Raw genomic sequence first — 20,918 nt, 5'->3', positions numbered from 1 at the left:
AAACATGCAGGCTCCTGCCTGGGGAGAAGATTTCAGCTACCCCATTGCACTCCCACTGCTGGTGTTTGAAGCCACGCAATGATGACATCAGACACAATCCGTATCTACCCTGCAGTTTCTTGAGCAATACTACTGTTTGATGCATTTCCCCTCAAACCAGTTTCCATACAGTTTGAAAACGTAAGCCACATTCACTTCACCGTTAAACGGAGGTGTGTACATTTGAGAGAGCTGTTGCACATGTGCAGATGACAGCTTTAGGAATAGGACGGGTTTGGAAGGGTTCCAGGTGCAGGAGAACCAAAGAGGTAATGAACATTGGGTAAAGACAGCCCCACACCCACGTCTCTGATGTGCAAAGCAACATGCAAGTGTGACTTGAAATGCAGTGCGGGAGATAAGCACCAATTTGCATTTTCAGTCACTAATGTGGATATAGCCAGAGTGTCTCATGGGAATCCAGGTTACTTGTTTAGCTTTCTTTGGATTAACCATGAGCTATGCATAACCAAAGTTTGATCTTGGTTTATGGCTCTAAGTTTGTCTGGGAAAGCTAATCCATGAGCTCAGGTTCAGAAGACACACTAAATTATGGCTTAGCTCAGCTCGGTGCTGCAGCAAAATGACTGGGGGAGGAGTGAAATGGCTGCAATCTCCTCTCCTGGAAGCTAGATGTTCACTGAAGCCATGCTAAGCCATGGTTTGGCACAGTGTGACATGGGAACCAAACTTCTGACTCTAACAGGATATTTTCATGTCATCTTTATGCCAAAGCACCCCTGATCTTCACAATCCCTGTTTCCAAATAAGAGCCTCACTTAAATGCTGTTTTTGTTTCTAATTCATGTGTACTGTGGAGATCACACTGGGGATCTGCATTATACAGGATAGGAGGATCAGAGGCAGCATCTGAATATTCCGCCTCAGACAGCAAAATGTTTTGGGCTAGCCTTGCTGAGGTGGTAGAATTCTGGATTGTACCACTTTACACTGCAGACATAGGGGTGTGAGGTGTTTCTGAATGCTCCCCTCCCCCAGGATAGAAATGCTAAAATAAAATTTATCCCATGCAGCAAACTACACAGCTTAGATAAATATATAGTACAGGTCTCTCCTTGATGTGCTAGTTGGATGTACAGGATTTTAAAGGAGGCAACATTAAAAATAGCTTCCCCTCCATCTGCAGTGGTGCAGTCCAGAATTCTATAACTTCAGTGTATGTTGTGTGATGGGTCACCACTGTATAACTAGCATCAGTGCTGCCTCTTTTCTCCTTGTATGGGGCATGGCTTCCAGGTGAGAGGATGTTGCTTCTGTGAAGGCTTGAGAGGCCTTCTAAGAGATGCTACTGTAACTGACCAGAACAACTTGTGACCCACCCAGCCAAATGCAGCCCCTGCCCAGCACTGTAAAAGCAAGACAAGGGGTTGTCAAGAACAAACAAACAAACACCAACAAAACTGTGGGCCTGAGTACATGAACACTGGAATGTGTTTGGCTTGGTGAATCACATTTTGTCTAAGCTGGCTACTTTACACCCAAGCACATTTACACCCACCCATTCCCCCCACCCCCCTAATCACCCCACTTTCAATTTTCTGGGGGGAAGCAAACAATTGTATATCATTTAACCCATCTTTACCTGTGACTTCCCATAAAAACTGGTTCCTCCACTGCGCTGAGGCTTGAAAAGGCCTTCTGACAGCAGTGCGGGGAGAGGAAGGGTGAGTAGGGGGTATTGCAGCCTAAATAAGGAGGCCTCAGAGGCTGCATCCTGCCAGTGGGCTTGTTGTTGTTGTTTAGTCGTTTAGTCGTCTCTGACTCTTCGTGACCCCATGGACCAGAGCACGCCAGGCACTCCTGTCTTCCATTGCCTCCCACAGTTTGGTGAGACTCATGTTGGTAGCTTCGAGAACACTGTCCAGCCATCTCGTCCTCAGGGTTTTCCAAACTTGGGTCTCCAACTGTTTTTGGACTACAGTTCACATCATCTCTGACCACTGATCCTGCTAGCTAGGTATGGTGGACAACTGGAGACCCAGGCTGGAGACCCAAGTCTGAGAAATCCCGTCCTAGCAGCTAACTACAATTGAATGTAGGGCTCATTCATTTTGTTGTTTAATGTGGATAGTAAGCTTCCTATGCCTCTACATTCTCCATTGCCCATATGACATTCTGCTCTAAATCGCTACCCTCCCACACTTTCCCCTCCCTCAATCCAATCTTTTTTCATACCTTCTCCTTGGTATGAGAAGACATGAACTGAGGAAGGGGAAAGCATGGGAAGGCAGTAATTTGGAAGAGAACATCATGTGAACAGCAGAGAATTAATGGAGGTATAGGGTGGATGAGCCCTTAGTTATCGCAACCTTGTACACCCATGCTTGTAGTCTTACGGAAACCCTAAGGCAGCTTCCAAAAACATAATGAATTAATAAATAAAACTCATTCAAAATACTGCAGGATAATCAGCTTAAATAAAAAAATCGAGAAAACTTCACAGCAAGACACTAAGCTACAAAGCAATTCTTGAAGATCCAAGTTTTCACTGGTCTCCAGGGGACAAGCAACACGTGAGCAAGATTGGCCTCCTTTGATAGTTGTGGTGCCTAAAAAGGCTCTGTCTTTTTTGCCCACCCATTTGAAATAGCAGGATCTCAGATGCTGACCAGAACACACAAAGTGGGTGAGGTTGCTTTTAAGAAGCCTGGCCCCAGATCATTTAGGGCAGCCTTCACCAACTTGGTGCCCTCTAGAGGTGGACTACAATTCCCATCAGCGCCATTCAGCATAGCCATTCTGCCTGGAGTTCATGGGAGCTGTGGTCCAAAATATCTAGAGGGCTAATTTAGGGTCTTAATGGTAAGCACTGGCACCTCAAATTGAGCCTGGAAACAAACTGGTAGCCAACAGCATTGAAACAATTTCTGAGTTCTATGCAATACAATACCCGGCAAATTTCTGTTAAGAGTCTGGCTAGGGCATTTTGAGCCTACTGAAGCTTCTAAGCCATCTTCAAGGGTCGCATCAGTGCCACACAGAGTACATTGTTGTAGTTCTACATACTGTGCGAAATTTTTGTCTTTGTTTTCGAGAAAAGAAGCGTTGGGAGAGGGAATTCAGAGTAACCAAGCGGTAGGAAGTAGGGCTGCTTAGCCCTTCTTCTGCTTGCAACATCTCTGTTCTAAATCACACACATAGCAGAACAGCTTCACCACTTTGGGATTCAAGGCTTACCAAACCATTTGGAATGGGGAAGTAGCTGGTGGTGAAAAGGCTAAGCAAACCTTATACCCGTTGCTTCCCTCTTCCCAAAGCTGCTTTCATATAATAATGAAGTGATGTGAACAGGTAGGCACCACATGAAAAGCACTCTCGGGTCATGTTTGATGGCAGCAGGTCCAACTTTGGCTCTAGCCTGTGGGTGCCCAGTGCACGTGCCCCATGCTGTAACATCATGGTGTCACATTGTGATGTCATGGTGGCGCAGTGCAGGGAGTGTGCTCTGGCGCAGTGGTGACAACTGGGCTGGGGCTAGCCATGGGGCCTCTGTTGGGGTCTGCTGTGGCTGCAAATGCACCCCAGAAGCACGTCTGCAGCCACTGTGGGCCCCAATTCAAGCCCCGCGGCCTGAGCGCTCCACTGGAGTGCCAGAGGTAAGGCGATGGTTGGCAGTGACAGGGGGCAGAGGCTGGGCAAAGATTTTGTGGGTGCCCAGGCTCCCTGGAGTGGGTGCCACTGTTTGATGGTCTATGCACCAGAAAGCCCTTGTTGACTATGCCTTCTAGATGCTGTGCAAGTGCAATATACAGTATAATGAAGTAAATTCACGTGTCATGTGATTTCATACATCAAAGTGTTTTTCATGGAAGAAATGTATAAGCATCACTTAAGTATAAAATACAAAAAGGGATTTAATATTGATACAGGGCTACAGGTGGGGATGGTTTTTTTCAAAGAAACTGGAGATATCTTGGGCAAAGAGTACATTCTAAAAGTGAATGAAATGGGGCAAGTTATCTAAATATAAAGTTGCTTGGGGGAGAAAGCTAATTTATATTCTCCCGATTTGAATCCCCCCTGCAATTTGAGTTCTGTAATTTTGCTGAATGTTTACAAAATGTAATGTGTAATGTTTTTCATGACTGAGTTGTGTGGCCCCAGAACAAAGGAGACCCACTTTCTCTGGTTGTCTCATGGTTGTAATAGTGACAGCAAATGTACAGATAAGCATATGAGGCTGATAATTGTCCAAGGCAAACAAGTCAAAGGCTAACCTAGGATTTGAACAGAAGGTGTTTTCCTCCTTCCAGTTAGGATGCTTTAGGCTCCAAGCCTAACCCCTCTTACCTGGGAGTAAGCTCCATAGAATTCAACAGGAATTTCTTCTGAATAGACTGGGTTAATATTCTAGCTGCAACCAGCTTTTGTATTCTCCTGGTCAGCAATGCGAATGCAAGTTATACACAGTGGCTCTCATTTCCAGAGGGGGATCCATCTTAGTTGATTGCAGCGAAAAACAACACAGAGTTTAACACATTCATGATGTGTTAAAGCTCTCTCCAAATCATCTGCAGATAATTTCATCACATCTGATGAAATGCACTCTGTTCCCTGAACGTTTATGTCATAATAATTGTGTTCGTCTTTAAGGTGCTACAAGGCTCTTTGTCAGTATCCTTGGCTAGCATGCACATTTGATTTAAAACCGTCTCTTCATTTTTTGGCCCCACATAATTTTCAAAGGCACACTGTACATAAAGGCGGTGTGCTACAGAGGTGGTGGTGGGGAAACAACGCAAAACCCAAGGTTTGATCCCAGGAAGCAATTGTTCTGGATTTCAGTGGGGCCTATCCCATGTTAAGTATGCTTAGGATTGCAGCCTGAGCCCTACACACTTTACATCTACACCTAAATTCAGTGGGGCTCCCTACCAAGAAAGTGTGCAACCTGATCCTAAGCATGATCCTTCAAGCCACTCATTTCGACGGGGGGGGATGGGGGCTATGTCGAATCAAGATGCTTTAGGATTTAGCCTTGCTGCCTACTCCTAGTCCTGTTTTTAATCAGAAGAAGAGGGGCTGTTAGATTTCAGCAGGCAGGGGGAGGGGACCGCTTGCTCGCAGGTAAATAAATCCGAGTTGGAGAATCGCAGCCTCCAAGAGCGAACAAGAACAAGAACAAAAACAACAACAACAACAACAAAATAGACCACCTTTGCTCCTTTAGATCTAAGTCCAGTGCTCCACCGCCTCGGTTGCAAGAAAGGTGTCCAGGAGGGGGGTGCACGCCCTGGAACGAAACGCTGCCCGTATTGTCTGTAAGAGACAGCCCTCAGCATCCCCCAGGAGTGGAGCAGTTTGGACTCCGCCTAACTGACACCGAACTCCCCTCCCTCCCACTCCGCTCCCGTGCTAGCAGCAGCAGCAGCAGCAGCAGCAGTGGAGCATTTTAGCAGAGCAGCAGCAGCAGCAGCAGCAGCAGCATCCGCCCTTCCCCTCCAGCCCTGACAGTGCACAGAGCCTGGGAGCTGTAATCCTGAGCTGGCTGGCTGGCTGGCTTTGTGCACGGTCCTGCCTGCCTGCTCCTCGCCGCCGGAGAGGATGGGCTGCCCAGGGCTGCGGAGCACCTTCCCCAGCGCTTCCTAGGAAGGGACCAAAACAAAGGCAGCCCCTCCGTGACTAGCCAGCCCGGGCTGGGGTGGATGCGAGCGACCATGAAAGGCTGGGTCTCCTCCTCCTCCTCCTCCTCTCGCTCTCCTGCCGTGGCTGCCTCTGCTGCTGCTTCTCCTGCCGCCGCTTCCCGAGAGCTGCTGGCTGCTGCTGATGATCAGAGGACTCCCGTGTAAAAGGAGGAGGAGGAGGAAGAAGAGGCGGCGGCGGCGGCGGAGGAGGAGGAGGCGAGGCGTGCTCGGGCTGCCGCTGCCCAAAGGTGTCGAGGTGCTGGCGAGGCGAGGGGGGACATGGCTTCTTCTCCGGCTTCGCTGGGGCCCCGCGGCCCTCGCCCACCCACCGTGCCGCCTCCCATGCAGGAGCTGCCCGACCTGAGCCACCTGACGGAAGAGGAGAGGAACATTATTATGGCTGTGATGGACCGGCAGAAGGAAGAGGAAGAGAAGGAAGAGGCCATGCTCAAGTAAGCCAGAGGCCGGGCTGGCAGGCAGTCCTCCACTCCCTCCCTCGCGCACTCCATTCATGCACTCCCTCCTTCGCCGCGGGAGGGAGGGAAGGTGGGGGAGCTGGTGCTCCCGACAGGGCGAGGAAGGAGAGGCAGACTTTTTATGAATGGCGCAAGGAGGGAGGGAGGGAGAGGGGTGCTTTCATGCTTGCTTGTGGGTCACACTCAGGGTACCTTTCCTCCGCTCCTTATAGAACTTCCTATGCTCTTCCCTCGGAAACTCTTCCTGCACCTTCTTCCATGGCCTCTCCTAAATAACTGGCGTGGAGGGGGGGGGGGAGGCGATGCGTAAACCGGAAGGCAAAGGAAGGCGAGGTCTGTGAATGAATGGGGGGCCAAGCCATGTGTATGTGCTTCTGAAAGATAAGCTGGACGACAGGCATTCCCATTCCACCTTTAGGAAGAATTCCTCTGCGAATAATAACAACTCTGCCTATTTTGGGAGGGTCCGATGGGGTGGGGTTTCCCTAGGCAGAGTCTTCAAAAGTCCGTGCTGCCCCCACCTGGTTGAAACGGAGCCCAGCCCAGCTGCCGTGGGACTTTGTGGTGTGTGTGTGCCTTGTTGTTAACATCAACCACCTGCAGGAATTCTCCATTTGGGGTGGGTCTTTCTCTTCCCTCCTGCCTCCCTCCCTTTAAAACAATGGCAGCAACAACATTTTTCACTGGGGTGTGTTGTACCGAAACGGGGAGGAAGAGATGGCCAAGTATGTATTCGAGATACCAAGAGGCATTTTAACGTGATAAATGCAAAGAATTGCATGTCTCGCCACCTCACAAAAACGGTTGTGCATATATATATATATACCTGTTGGTGGAACTGGACAATTGACAGGCTCCATGCCCTAGATCACAAGCTGCAAAAGGGTGTGTGTCTGTGTGTGCTTGTGTGTAAATCAGAGTGTTGGGGGATGCCATATTTGGGTGTTCTCCAGTCCATCCCTTCTCCTTTCCTCAGCCTCGTTTTTTACCCCCATCTGATGCCTTACATGACTATATTTTCTATTCCTCCTGCAAATAAGTGTATTCGAGTCTAATGTGATCTCCAAATTGATATCTCCTGTATAAAAATAGATGTGTAGTTGGGCCTGTAAAGGGGGATCAGGCTTTTTCTTTATGCTCGAGGCCTGCTTTCTTTTTGGATGGAAAGGGCAGTCTAGATTGCAGAACACAACCCTTCTAGCTCATATTTAAGCCCCCCTATTGGTGTTCAATTCATTCCTTTTCCTCCCGGTGGATTTTCTGCTTCCATGTGTTTATTTGGAAGATCAGGTTTAGTGGCTTTCACGGAAGGTGTGTAAGCATATGGGGAAGCTTTTCTCTTTGGGTGGAATCCCAAACAATGATTTCTGAGGTGCAAGTTCTGGTGTTTGTTCCTCTCCTCTCCCCCCTGCTAGCAGTGTCATCTATAATAGATGGGAAATATGGAATCCCTGCAGGCTCTCAACTTCTATGCTGTCTACTGCAAGTGATGGAGCCCCGGGGGGGGGGGGGCACAGCGTCAGTCTCTCATTGTGGTGTTGCCTCTTCCTCCTCTGATCTGCACTGGGGTTTGAATTTCTGCAGTAGTGGTGGCAGTTGCCACCATCAGTTGCACAAATGTACACTAAGGCCCAGTAATTGGGAACGAAATGGCTCGACTTTGCTGCTGTTTAAGGGTTATGGTGCCGTGAGAACAGAAGGCAGCTGTTTGCAACCCTTGGGGTGTGGTTGATAATCTTGGGAGAGGAGAGGAATAGGAATAGCAGAGTGCATGTCAATGTAACAGTGAAAGTATGCCTTTATAAATAAAGATATGGAAAGATAACAGGAGAGCTGAAATGTTACAGATGTTTGGTCCATTCCCTTAACCCCTGCCTACTATTCACTTATAACTATTTAAACTTTCTGCTGCACCCTTTAACCCAGCACCCTACATCAACAGCCCAGCCCTAAACAGTGGCTTTGCTTCCTTGTGGCATGCTTAAGTCGGCATTGTATTGAATAGATTTCTAAAGGAACGCTGTTAGTTTGTATTCTGCCTCCATTGACAAAAAAAGGTGTTATTTGTGAGCCTCATGACAGCCTTACAATATAGGTGAGGCTGGCAGAGGGTGTGAGACCCAAGGCCATTTAAATAAAATTCTGCACTATGCTGCTGCTGGGAGCACTGGGGCAGCCAACCTGTGCCACACCTGCCGCAAGCAGCACAGCCGGTGGGTTTTGGTGGCACACCTGGGCCAAAGCAGGTGTGAGCCTGCCTAGAGCAGAGAGACAGAACTGCCCTCTTGCCTGCTTCTCTCCTGCTGCACTGCTTTCTGGCCAGGTATAGTAAAGCTACATCGTCACTGAGGCATCATGGAAGAGCTTTTCAGGCACTGGAGAAGGGCTTTCCCAAGCTCCAGACTTGACTTGTGGCTTGCTTGCTTGAAAAGAAAAGAAAAGAGAAAATTTTGGCCACGGTTGCTCTCTGCTCTGCCATTTTGGCCCTCAGTATTTAAAATCTATTCCAGGAGGTTGTAGTGGGAGCCTTCCAAGCTTTCATTGAAGGAATTTATGGACGCCTCTGGAAAGTTAACATTTGAACACAGCTCTTTGAGGATTGCACTTTAAAGCTAGATGAGTTTACGTTGCTCGATCAAGTGTTCAAAAGGGCTGTGGTACCGAAAGGAACTTCTTTCCGTTAGGCTTGTGCACCCACACATTTTGTTCAAAGCCACCTGAGTAATAATAAAGATGCTGCTGCGTCAGGTATGGGAAAGTGGGCTTTCGGTTGGGCGTTTCCCTTCTGGAATCAAGAGCAATTCAGGAGAAGCTTGGCACATGGCAAAGTGGATAATGTGCTTTGTGCAGTAGGAAAGAGGGAGAACTTAGAATAGTATGCAAATAGGGCTGACAGCTTCTTACTAGCCCTGTTGCTTTAGCTTTAGGTCGATAAAAGTCCACCTACAAGGTGGTTTTTGTGTGGCATGGCCTGCCCCAAACGTGAGGTTATGGTAGGGATGAGGAACCTGGCACCCTGTGGATGCTGTTGGATTCCAACTCCCACCAGCCTCAGCTAGCCAGGGAAATGATGGGAGCCATAGTTCAACAATATCTGGAGGGCCACAAAGTTCTTGTTGAAGAAGTACTACATTATGTTATATTGTAGGAAGCATTCCCTTGTGGTCCTTCAAGGAATAATGACCCTTGGAGAACAATAATTTTGAGGGAAAGAATGTTTTACTTGAACTTTCATGGGCAGTCCCTTCTTTTTGTGGGAAAGAGGCTTGGGGAAATGACTATTCTTGGCAGTGTTGGAAAATAGCCAGGTGCGTTTTTAAACTGCTGTGGGTCCAGTTGCCACCACGTGAAGGTCTCTGGGTACCAGGTTGGCGACTGGGGAAAGCAAAATGTCACTTAGAGAAGGATCTGAAATATTTTCCTTGAAGCTTGAATTTGTTTTATTTTGGATTGTTTTATTTGACAATTTTATGTGTTGTAAACCTCTTTGAGATTTGTTCTTTAAAATATAAAGCAGTATAGAAATGATGATGATGATGATAATGATAAATCTCATTGCGGTGGGGGGAAACAGTTTAAGGTGCCATTTGGCGATTAGATTATACATCTGAGTTTCTAATGCTGCTTTTTGTCGCTGAGGTCAATGCTTTGTCAAGAAGCAAGTAAAACAATAAACGTAGCTGTCTCGGCCCATAAGAAACTTGTTTGAATGGTTTTTATATATGAAATTTGTTTTATGTATCTTGTTGACGTTTTTAATGGTTAAAACACTTCAAGTTGTTTCATAGGAAGTGGTTCATGAATGGAATGCAAATAAATAAATAAATATATAAATAAAGCAGCACAAATGAGGGGTGCAGGCTTTGGAGTTATCCAGAACTCTTCATCAGGCCATGGGAAGCAAAGTAGGAGGGGAGAGACAGTGGCTGGCTATAGTACCATGAGTCTACATTTGGTAAGAGTCTGCAGGCAAAATGTGGGAGGAGGTAGCAGACATTCAAGTGGGGCTTTTTTGCAGAGCACTGAGACCTGCGGGTATAGGGCGGTATATAAATTCAATAAATAATAATAATAATAATAATAATAATATGATGATGATGATGAATGTATGCTGCTGCTTCCTGCATTGTGCTTTAAGACTCTTACTAGATGTACTCATGGTGCTACTACCAACCAGTTTTTCTCTTTCTCTTTCTCTTCCCCTGTACCTGCCCTTCCTGGTTTGCATGCAATCTATCCTGATGAAGAGCTCTGGGAAACTTGAAAGATTTCACACCAGTTTGTGATAACAAAACTAAAACAGGTCGCCAGGCTAAAGATGAAAAGCCACTGATTGAGGCTGCAACTCTATGCCCAGTTTTGGGGGAGCAAGTCCAATTGAACTTAGTGGAACTTAAGTTTTGAGTGGAGACATGTTAGATGGTGCTATGAGCCAGTCTTCCAATGAGTCAAAAGCCAGTAACGATGCACTCTTGCATTCACTTGTTGGCACCTCTTAGAATGCCCAAAGCTGCTGCTGTTCTGGATTACAAAAATAAAAATGTGTTTAATGTAATCCTGCATGATGCCACATTTGTCCTCATAGCTAGCTAAATTGGAAGTGTTGGTCTGGCTTACTCATGCTGACTTAGGTGGTTTCCCTGGCCTTTGTGATGCTCTCCGGCCATATATCCTACGTGGCCTTTCCACAGACTCACCCAAATCATATATTTTAGCGAAGGTGTGATTCTCCTGCAAGTAACTGTGTCAGTGGCGTAATGCAATATCCCGCCTGCCTGCCCTTAATAGAGAAGGAGTGGCTACGCTTTTGTCTCCCTTAACAATTGTCTAGATATTTATTTCTGTGCAGGTGGCTATACTGCTCCTAAAGAATTAAACAAAACTAAGCGAAACTGAAATAGCACAGGCATGGGAGTGTTGTGTCACTCACCAGTAATTTAGGCTGCAATGCTAATTCCATTTATCTAGGAGTAAGCCCCCATTGAATTCAGCAGGTCTTAACTTCTGCACAGACAGGTTGTGCTTCTAGTCATAGAGAATACTTTATCAAGTTGTTACCAGAGACACCTAGGCAACCACATCTAGTGCATCAGTGCCAACAGCAATAAAAGCACCTTGGGGGGGGGGGGGAAACATTATAGTATTTTGTACCTGGGAAAAACGAACTTCAAAATGTGTTGGCCCTCCAATTAAAATGGCACCTTAAGAGGAGGCAGCAGGTTGTGTGCAGCAAATAAGGATAGAAATGCAGTAGGAGAAACAAATGAAATAAACTGAAAAATGTAGAGAGCTTTGCTGGCTTATTGTTAGCAGAGAAAAATCCAAACAGGGTAGCAACTTATTACATATTAATTAATATGCACCAACGTGCATTAATTATTATTAATTTAATTTAACAATTTATATACCACGTAATTACAACTGTCTGAAAGCAGTGAACTCAATAAATACAATAGAGATACATTTTTTTTAAAAAAAGTCTCCAGTAGGCACTGGAAGTTCAGTATTTATTCATTTCATAAAACTTCTACACTGCTTGATTGTTTTTTGGGGGCCTATCTGATCTGAGCTGCAAGAAAGTTCTACAACGCTGGCTTGGCTCCTGATGGAGGCATGTATACATAATATATACATAATTTTATTTGTATGCTGCCTTTCCACAATTCAAACCATGCTCAAGGTGGCTTATGACATGAAAAAAATACTTAATGTGCTTTGTAGATTGACCATATATTCAAACCTTCCCCTACCTGTGCACCTCCAGAGGTCTTTGACTTTGACTTCCAGTGGTCAGGGATGATGGGAGTGGTTGTCCAAAATGCCTGGAGGTCACCAGGAGAAGGCTGATCTAGTTATTCTATATTGCATGTTGCCCACTTCCCTCCAAGAGAAACCAAAACCTCAGGGGGAAAACAGAAAAGTTTGTTTGTGTGTGTGTGTGTGTGTGTGTGTGTGTGTGTGTGTGTATCTTCAAGGATTTCCAGTGTTTTTTCAGCCAATGGACACATTTGGATTTTTGAGTGCTGTGGGCAGACACCATCCGCTCCCCTCAAGAGATACAAAGGGAGAGAGAGTGCTTGCACACACATCAGTTCCCCAGGAGATCTGGGTAGAATTCAGATATTAACCTGAGCCTTGAAAATAATGTAAGAGGCGAAAGGGAAAGTGGGTTAAAGCATCACTCTTCCAACTTCCTCTTTCACCTCTTTCAAAAGAGAAAAAGGTAACAACTCAGCACCTACAAAGAACTTGGTGCTCTGGCCATTGTCTCAACACAGGTTCCTACTCAGAAGCAGAAAGGAAGGAAGGAATTCCAGATGACAACTACTGCTGGTGTAGCAAAGCAAGCAGCCCCATCCTTGTATTGTGGTGTCTTCTTGTGCCTTAGCATCAAAAAATGGGCTAGTAAAAGCTTCATTTTCCTTTGGTGCTGGTTGTCGTTTTAGCAAGGGGATCTCAAATGATGCAGCAGATCTCCACTGAGATATCTGACCTCACAATATGGCTTAAAGATATTCAGAGGCAGTGGGTATATTTATTTTCTGCTGTTAAGTACAAAGCCTACACCAGGAAAATCTGTAAACGCGGCTGTTTTCAGTAATGTTCAGCGCTTCCTTCAGCTCCTTCCAAGTGAAGTCAGTTGGCGTTTTTACCAAAGGCTGCACTGGGAGCAAAGTTAGGTCAATGCTAAGTGCTCTGGAAAACCCCATCCATTACATTTGGGGACGGTGACTCTAAGGCACTTTTATAACTTGTGATGTTAATTCTTAGTGACCGTAGACGAAGCAATCCTGCATACAAGGGATAAGGGCAAAAATGGTTGATGTGTTATGTTTTGAAGATACCCCTGAATCTTTTGAAATTGTTTGCCAAGGTAAATACAGATTAGGATTATAACTATATGAAAAGTTGTTTATATTGTATACTGCTAGAGATTTTAAAATATTAAGTGAGCTATAAATGTTAAATAAATAAATGGAAATGGAAAACATGCATGCACACAAATGATATAGAAGCCAAATGCGCAGAGGGTAAAGCACAGATGTTAGCTTTTTCTAATCAGCCAACATATCTTCTTTTCCCTTCATATTATCCCTAATGTATACTTGGAGGAGTATATCACTAGTAAGCTTATTGTTTAAGATCATAGGTCATAGCTGTGATTTTATTTGTTTGTTTTATTATTGCCTGCCCTTTACATTATTAAAACACAATAATAAAAAGTTTAAAAAACAAATAACCCTTAAAATCACAAAATAAGGTGGGTCCTAAAAATATACTCAAGTGTCAAATGCCAATGTAAAAAGGCACATTTTCAGTGCTGTGGGGTAGGAGCACCACAGCTTAGGAGCTACACCCATTCAGCAGGGCCTCTGAGGGGCTGAGCAGGCCCAGCACCTCAGCTCTGCTTTCCTTTTACACTTTGCATGCTGATTGCAGCATCTGGGCTTGACGAGGCATGAGACCCTCACCTGTTTTGAACCTACTCTAGCTGAGGACTCATAGACCTCCTCCCAGAGCTAGTGAGCTCCACTGGGCCAGCTAGGGAGCTGGGCTGTGAGCCCTTGCCTTCCTCAGCCTCCTGAAGCATCCCTCCAGCTGCTCCCTAGGCCTCAGAGCCCGCTGTGTTCATGGGGACAGGGGTCACTGTGGTGATGGGTCCTGCTGCTCTGGTTCCTGTGCACTGACCTCTATCCCCTTGCCATTCTCCATCACCCTGTATTTCCTTCTCCAACCCCAGCTTGTCCCAGTGTGTCCCAATCCCTGCTATACCCCTCGCTGGGATCATCTTCCTCCCCCTCCCCATAGTTCTGCCAGTTCATGACACTCCATCATGTTGCCTCTTACATGCATTGTTTTCTAAACTAAAGAGCCTCAAATTTTGCAACCTTTCCTCATAGGGTTGCCCTTTTCTAAACCTTTGCCAAACTCTGCAATATCCTTTTTGAGGTGAGGCAATCAGAATTGTGCAGTTTTTCAAGTGCAGTCGTACCATAGATTTATATGGCATTATGAAATTGACAAGTTTATTTTCAATCCCTGATTATTTTCAATCCTTGATGATTCCTAACATGGAATTCACCCTTTTCACAGTCACTGCACCCTGATTTCCCAACCAGTTACTAATTGATGGCAGGACCTCGCCTTTTCTTCCATAACTGCTAAGCTCACTCAGGAGTCTTTGCTGAGAGACTTCGTCAACAGCTTTTTGAAAGTCAAAATACCCAGTGTCTATTGGATAAGCACCAGTAGTGTTTGCACTTGCAGGCAGGCATCATGAAAAGGACAAGAGAAAATGGCTTAAAGAGAAGCAAATTGCATTTTTTAAAAAGACTATTTAAGCTGAAAAGCAGCTTGCCTTTTCAGCAGTGGAAACCAAGGGAAGAGAATCAAGTTTCAGAGTGGGACACATGTGACTGAAGAAGTCATTGCTCCTTCTACCAGCTGGAGCCTCATATTTTCTCCTTTGACAGGGTTTGGATTCCCCAATCCCAGGTGGTAGTCTTTCCCAGCCCTGCTATGAATTCTTTTTCAAGGGAGATATTAGACATTGAACATATAAGATGTTCTGGACTTGAAGTGTGTTCTCTGCCATTGCATCATGGTCTATTTCCAGTCTTTGAGTGAGGTGCCAGAAAGTTTCCTGCTGAATGTTTGCAGGACCAGCCTTACCCTGCAGTTTAAAGGTTTATAGCAGTCAGGATCCGAGCACCCAAAAACCCAACCTATCTTAGTGGACCATGATGGCTGTAGGGTTGTGGGTTTTTTTTTTTTTGTCTTTTTAAAAGACAGCTGTAGGACAATATGAACAACACACAGGTATGACACAATGACTTGAACCTCCAGGAGCCCTGTGCTATGCACACAAGGACTTTGCAGATGAATGGGTCCTTTGGAAGCAGCTGCAGTTTGAGGTCCACATAGGTCTGATCAGTGAGGAGAATGAAACTTATTTTTGTCTCCTTCGAGACAGCCTGCTTTCGGTCAGTGAGCGCAATGAGCTGAAGATGCTACCCGCAGTAGACCGGAAGCCAAAGACCTCTGTGTCAACTATTTCAATTCTGATGACAACTTCAGAGGCCTGCAGTTCCCTAAAGTGCCATGAAACAGTGGAACTAAATAAATTCTATACAAGGCATTGGCTACAATATATATTATCACAGTGGTTCCCAACTTTGATGAGGACCCCCTTTTTCACACCAAAGAATTTCATGGACACACCCACCCACCCACCCATACACCCACGCTTATTGTTGTAATTTTAGGCTCCATTAATTGAGAAAATGCATACCAACAACAAACTATTATGAACCTAGTAATGGTTTTAAATGGCTTTGCTTTTTATCAATCATAACAACCACCTACATATGTTTGAAAAACAGTACAGTACATATACATTCTATTGAAAAATAGTTGTGCATATATGTTTGAGACATAATTTATTTTAGTCAGCCTTCAGTGAAAAGATATTGCCCCATCGCATGTGTTAGAATAATATTCAACTGTCAGTATGTAGTTGGAGCTGGGGCAGCCTAAGGTAGCAAAATGTCTTGGGCCAGCCCTGTAACCAGAAGTAGAGTTTTATGGAAAATTACTGTGCTCAGACTTCTTTAATTTTGTGTATTTTGCACCTACCTGGCTCTGGTTGGTAAATCCTGGGGCTCTAGTAAAAAGTAGTAGTAGTATATTTGACAAATCTAAGGTCATCACTTAACCCTTGCACAGCTTATTTTAGAAATTAAACTTGTATGAGGTAATGAGGAAAGACAGGCGCTCTGTATGCCTTTTGCATGAGTATTTCCACAGTACTGTATATGTCCCCCCCGCCCCCGGCTATGACTCTTTCGTTCCTAGGGGGCTACATTGTGCAAAATGCGCATCTTGGTAGATAAGAGAGGTGGCCTGGAGTTTGTGTGTGTGTGTGAAATTTGTGCATAGGGTTCGCTCATAACTCCAGAAAGTGTCAATCTGTATTGACTGTGCTTGTTGTTGGGGAGGAACAGGGTCAAATGGCAGAATGCGAACCACTGAGGTTTCACTAAGGGCTCATTCTTTCCCCCTTTTAAAAGCATGTTCTCTCCCACCTTGGCCTCATACAGTTACAATGACTAAGCCTTCATGCACGATTTGATGAAACTGAATGCTCTGATCCTAAGCCTTGCTGCAACAGCACAGCACACTTAGGAGGGGATATATTTAGACGTGTGCTTGCACAATGTCACAAGCTGTGATGTTATTTCGCAAGCAGAGATGCCAACACAAATAACAGAGCATATTAGGTCATTCTTGATTGTAGATTTATTTGTTCCTTTTAAAATACCCTGATTACAGAAATATTCATACTTGAAACCTGCCCGGCATTTCAGCATCCGTGATTAGTAGTCAGATGCCTCACCCACTGGAAGGTTCTGTTTTGAATATTGGCTATTCAAATCATCATCATCGTCATCATCTTGTTTATATGGCATGTTTGTACATTTTATTGCTTTGTCTTGTGTGGGAAATCAGGCAGCTGAGGTTGGCCTTGTTCAAAACAGAGGATTCTGGAGAGCTCTGCCATATTGTGTCATGGACTGGTTGGATGCAGAGGAATAGTGGGAGGAACCAGCTGGGGAACAGCCAAGGGAAGAAGGCTCAGAGCTGAGGAAGTGGTGGTAGAACAACGATGAGTAGTCAGAGGGAGAAGACTGGAAAGAGGTAATAGGGCTTAGTGAGCTGGGCGATTCAGTGGCAGAGAGAGGTCTAGAAAAAGAGGCAGAAGCTGAAGCAGGCCAGTGGGAAGAGGGAGGCCAAGAGGTAGAGTCAGGCTGGTGAAGAGTCATAGGTGTCTCCTCCTGCTGCTGCCCCCCTCCCCAAGTGACTCGCAGAACCAGAAGAGGCTGAAACAGGCAGAACAGTGACAGGCTACATGAAGGCACAGTCTCTGATTGCTTGGGAAAAGCCCTAGAGAAGAGGGGACTCAGACGATCATGGGGATTTCAGTCTCGGCAACTGATTCATGGGGCCAGACCTACCGGGATGAGTTGCTGTGCTCATTAGCCAAGTCTGTGAAGATGGTGTTTCTGCTAATAAAGAGTTAACTCCAACTATAGTGTGATTTACTTCCGACCAACTCTTGGTCATATTAATACTCTAATGATTTCAGTGGAATTACAATGATATGAAATAAGAAATAACCAGGGAGCTACGTAGCACTGAGTTGAAAGCAGTCCTTCAAAGTGAGAGAAATCTCAGAAAAAAACAAGGGGCGGCTAATAATTCTAACTCAAACAACGCTGGGGAGATGTTATGAGTGCTGCCCCTTTCTCAGGAGCAAAATGGGTGTTCAGCACCACTTTTTCTCTTTGAATGCTTCAGTTCACTTTGATAATGATTCAGTTGCTGACATAATATGGGGCAGGGGCGGGAGGAGCCTGCATGCAGGTGGCCCTAGTTTATGTAACCCCAGCCATTCACCCTATAAAAAGGAATCTGCAGAATTCTGGCTGCTGCTTCTTTTTTTGAGATTCTTTAAGTCTTTCTGCTCTATTTCTCATAGTCTTGCTAAATGTGGAGAAAATATATCTGGTATCCAAATTAAAAATGCATAGTTTGGGGGCTATGTGGAGTTGTTTATAGTCCCTATTTGGTTATTTAATTCTAAACCACTAACCTTGCCTTTCTGTAATTTACCCAGCATCAGTGAAAATGCTTGCCACAGTTTTCAGGAATACATTGAAAGTGTTAGTTTTCTGTCCTTTTGAAGTCCAGAGCAACTATGAGAGTAATTTCTGGCTATTTATATGGGCTGCAGGTGCACCTGTGATATGTTGCTAATAATTTAAGACTTGAGTGCCATGAAAAGTTCCAGTTTCGGCTTGTGTTCCTGATTTATTGGAACCTTAGAGGTTGTATTAACTCATTTTTCATTTGAAAACAGCTGTTTTATCAGCAATCGGCACTTAGGAAGGAGGAAGTATTACTTGATCAACAGCATTCCATGATTTATGTTGAATCTATTCGTTTTTCATTTGTCCAGAGAAAGGTCATCGTTGTACTACTCAAAGTTTCCCTTTGAGGAAAGGGTGCTGTGCATCATCTCCATTTACATAATTTGAAATCTCCACTTTTTCATTCCAAGATGCACCCTTCCTATTTAATTATGATATAAACAATCTCATCCCTGATATGGCATCCCCATCCTTTTTTGCCCCCCACCCTTGGGAATCGTAAAGTGCCAATTCTGCTCTATGCCAATGATTTAGTTTTGTTATCTCAGAATAAAAGCAGACTTAGAAGGATGCTGGTTAATTTGGACAGCTGTGTAAAAAAGAACATCTAAAAATTAACTACAATAAAACCAAGTTCACTGTATTTGGCAAGAGGCCTATCAAGTCCAGGTGGATTCTAGACAGTCACACCCCTGATCAAGTGCTCAGTTTTAAATATCTAGGATTATTTATCAATGGGAAATCATCATGGAAACCCCATCTGGAAGCAATTAAGCTAATATCTGGCCATTCTACTGGGCAGCTATATAGGTTCTTCCATTCAAAGGGCGGGCAGTTAGTCAGCTATTAAGATATTTGTCTCTAAAATCATCACCCAAATGCTCTACGGGGCTGAGGTATGAGGAATTGGTATTAAAACTGAAATAGGGGTCCTGCAAAATAAATTTATGAGGCAGATTTTGGGGCTTCCCTGTGGGACACCAGCAGCCCACCTCAGAGTTGAGTTTGGCCTCCCCTCGCTAGCAGCCACAATTGATCTAGCCTATCTGAGATACTGGCGCGGGCTAAATGCCTTCGAGGATCATACTCTTACTAAGATCTGCTGGTTAGAGCAACTAAGGGCAGGGGCTGAGCACAAAAGTGCCAAGATACATTTAGGGCTTATAATCTTCAAATGGAGAACTATTTAGTCCTTAGGCCACATGACCTTAGAAATTGGATTTTTGATCAGGATGCCAACCAAGACAGAGCATCCATCATTTCCACCCGTTACTCTATTTGGTGCCCCCAAATTAAGATGGATCACTCAAGGCCCTGTTACCTTGAGACTCTGACTTCCTCACAACTATGCAGGACCTCTGCAGAACTAAGATTTCAACAGATGCCCTCAGCATATTTAGAGGGGAGATATTGGGGGATTCCCCATATGGATCACAAATGTATATGGATGAAATCAGGTAGAGGATATCACACACTATCTGCTGATTTGCCCCCTGCATACAACGCCCAGAGGAAAATTTATATTGCCAGTTCTCATAGCTGTTAACGTTTCCCTTTTTAAAAGGGAAATTCCCTTATTCCGAATAGGATTCCTTGCAAGGAAAGGGAAAAGTTGACAGCTATGCCAGTTTTTAATTGGCTTCCGGGTTGATCCACACAGGAAGTGACAGTTGAACTCCTAGCAGATAAATATCTATATAAATTACACACCAGGTAGCCAAATTTGCACTGCCAGCCAAGAAGCTCCGTTTCATCTATGTGAATGCACTCCAATCTTAAGTTTTAATGTTGTAAATTTCTTTTTATGTTGCAAACTGCTACAGGTTGTATGGTTTTGGATGAAAGTTTCCTTTCATTCTCTGTCTTCCGTGGTAAAGGCCTTTGGCTGTATGCAATAAAATTGATTGACTGACATTCCAAGATGCAAAAAAAGGAGGAAATGTTTGGAAGTGCCTGTACAATCCCCACAGTTCCTTTTGTTGTTGCTCTTCTTTAGCAACTGCAACTGTGTTCTAGAACACTTGCTTTAAGGTTGCAGTCCTGTTCCCACTTACCTGGGAGTAAGTTCCATTGCACTCACTAGGAGTTACTTCTGAGTAGACATGTTTAGGATTGCATTGTCAAACACACAAGTCATATGAGTTCACACCTCAGGGGATTTCTGATGGGTTGCCTGCAGATCCCTGCAGTGTGTACTTGAATGGGAAGGCATATACGGTACATTTTTTCCTGACAGGATGTGTGAAATGGCCCACCACAGTTGGATAGTCTTTGCCAATTTGCAAGAGTGTCTGACTTGGCTCTGCTTCTATGCACTTTCTTCAAATGATTGGATTTTGGTGTGACATTTATTGATCGGAAGGTCTTCTGTGCTTGCTTACACAAGGTAAATGTAGAGCTTGGGATATATACTCCTTTAAAGAAACATGTTCCATATAATTACTAACCCACCATGTCCTGCTCATGATCTGTGCAAATAGTAAGAACAAAGAACCCCCTTTTGCATCAGTCACCCCTTCCTAACCCTGCCTCTTATTCTTACTTATTTTCCCCTTTCTGTACCTGTCCTTCCTTTGCTGGTTAATGCCAGTGAGAAGTAAGCAGTGAATTTTGGCACAATGGTATGCCCTCACTTTTGTTCTACAAAGAGCACACAACATAGCGGGGTGGGGGGAGGAGGAAGCACTTACCTGACCTCCCAGCAGGTAAGTGGTTGCTACTTAACAGGAGGGGGAAGGGGAGAATTGAGGGGGCAGGGAGGGGGCACAGTTCAAACCCGTGGAGGAAATGCTGTGCTCCTGCCAGTGCTTTCTTCCTCCCTCCGCCTCCTTCAACTAAGCAGCTGTGACCCACCTGCTCGGAGGTTAGATAAGCACCTCCATCCATCTGCAAATGGAGCATAGCTATCAACCATCCCTTATTTGGCAGGAAAGTCCCTTATCCCAGCGCCGTGTCCCGCTGCTGTCCCTTATTGATGATGTCCCTTAAATTTCCCGGGTTTCAAAGAAAGCAGCTCCTCTCCCTCCCTCCCTCCCTGCCGGCCAGGG

General features: G+C 45.0%; 2 protein-coding genes across 52 annotated transcripts in view; one reads left to right on the top strand and one right to left on the bottom strand.

The window, feature by feature from the left end:
* ASRGL1 (asparaginase and isoaspartyl peptidase 1) overlaps positions 1-5,325 on the bottom strand; it is a 70,091-nt gene extending 64,766 nt beyond the window's left edge. Inside the window, exon 1 of one of the 2 annotated variants that reach the window (XM_079970568.1) lies at positions 5,217-5,325. The gene's annotated coding sequence lies outside the window, so the exon portion shown is untranslated. The remainder of the gene's footprint in view (positions 1-5,216) is intronic. The other variant, XM_079970566.1, reaches the window with a different exon arrangement.
* A 145-nt stretch (positions 5,326-5,470) lies between these two features.
* RIMS1 (regulating synaptic membrane exocytosis 1) overlaps positions 5,471-20,918 on the top strand; it is a 228,609-nt gene continuing 213,161 nt past the window's right edge. For 10 of the 50 annotated variants that reach the window (XM_079970330.1, XM_079970341.1, XM_079970361.1 and 7 more), the window contains exon 1: positions 5,472-6,136. In XM_079970330.1, coding sequence (XP_079826456.1) covers positions 5,964-6,136 — 173 coding nt within the window. In that variant the 5' untranslated portion in view covers positions 5,472-5,963. Of the gene's footprint in view, positions 6,137-20,918 lie in introns of all 50 variants that reach the window. The other 40 variants (XM_079970322.1, XM_079970364.1, XM_079970323.1 and 37 more) reach the window with 7 other exon arrangements.

The sequence above is a fragment of the Podarcis cretensis genome (assembly GCF_951804945.1).
Source record: "Podarcis cretensis genome assembly, chromosome: 3".
In the NCBI taxonomy this organism is placed as follows: Eukaryota; Metazoa; Chordata; class Lepidosauria; order Squamata; family Lacertidae; genus Podarcis; species Podarcis cretensis.
Note: the sequence above shows the minus strand (reverse complement) of the source record. Positions and strands in the feature narration are given on the sequence as shown.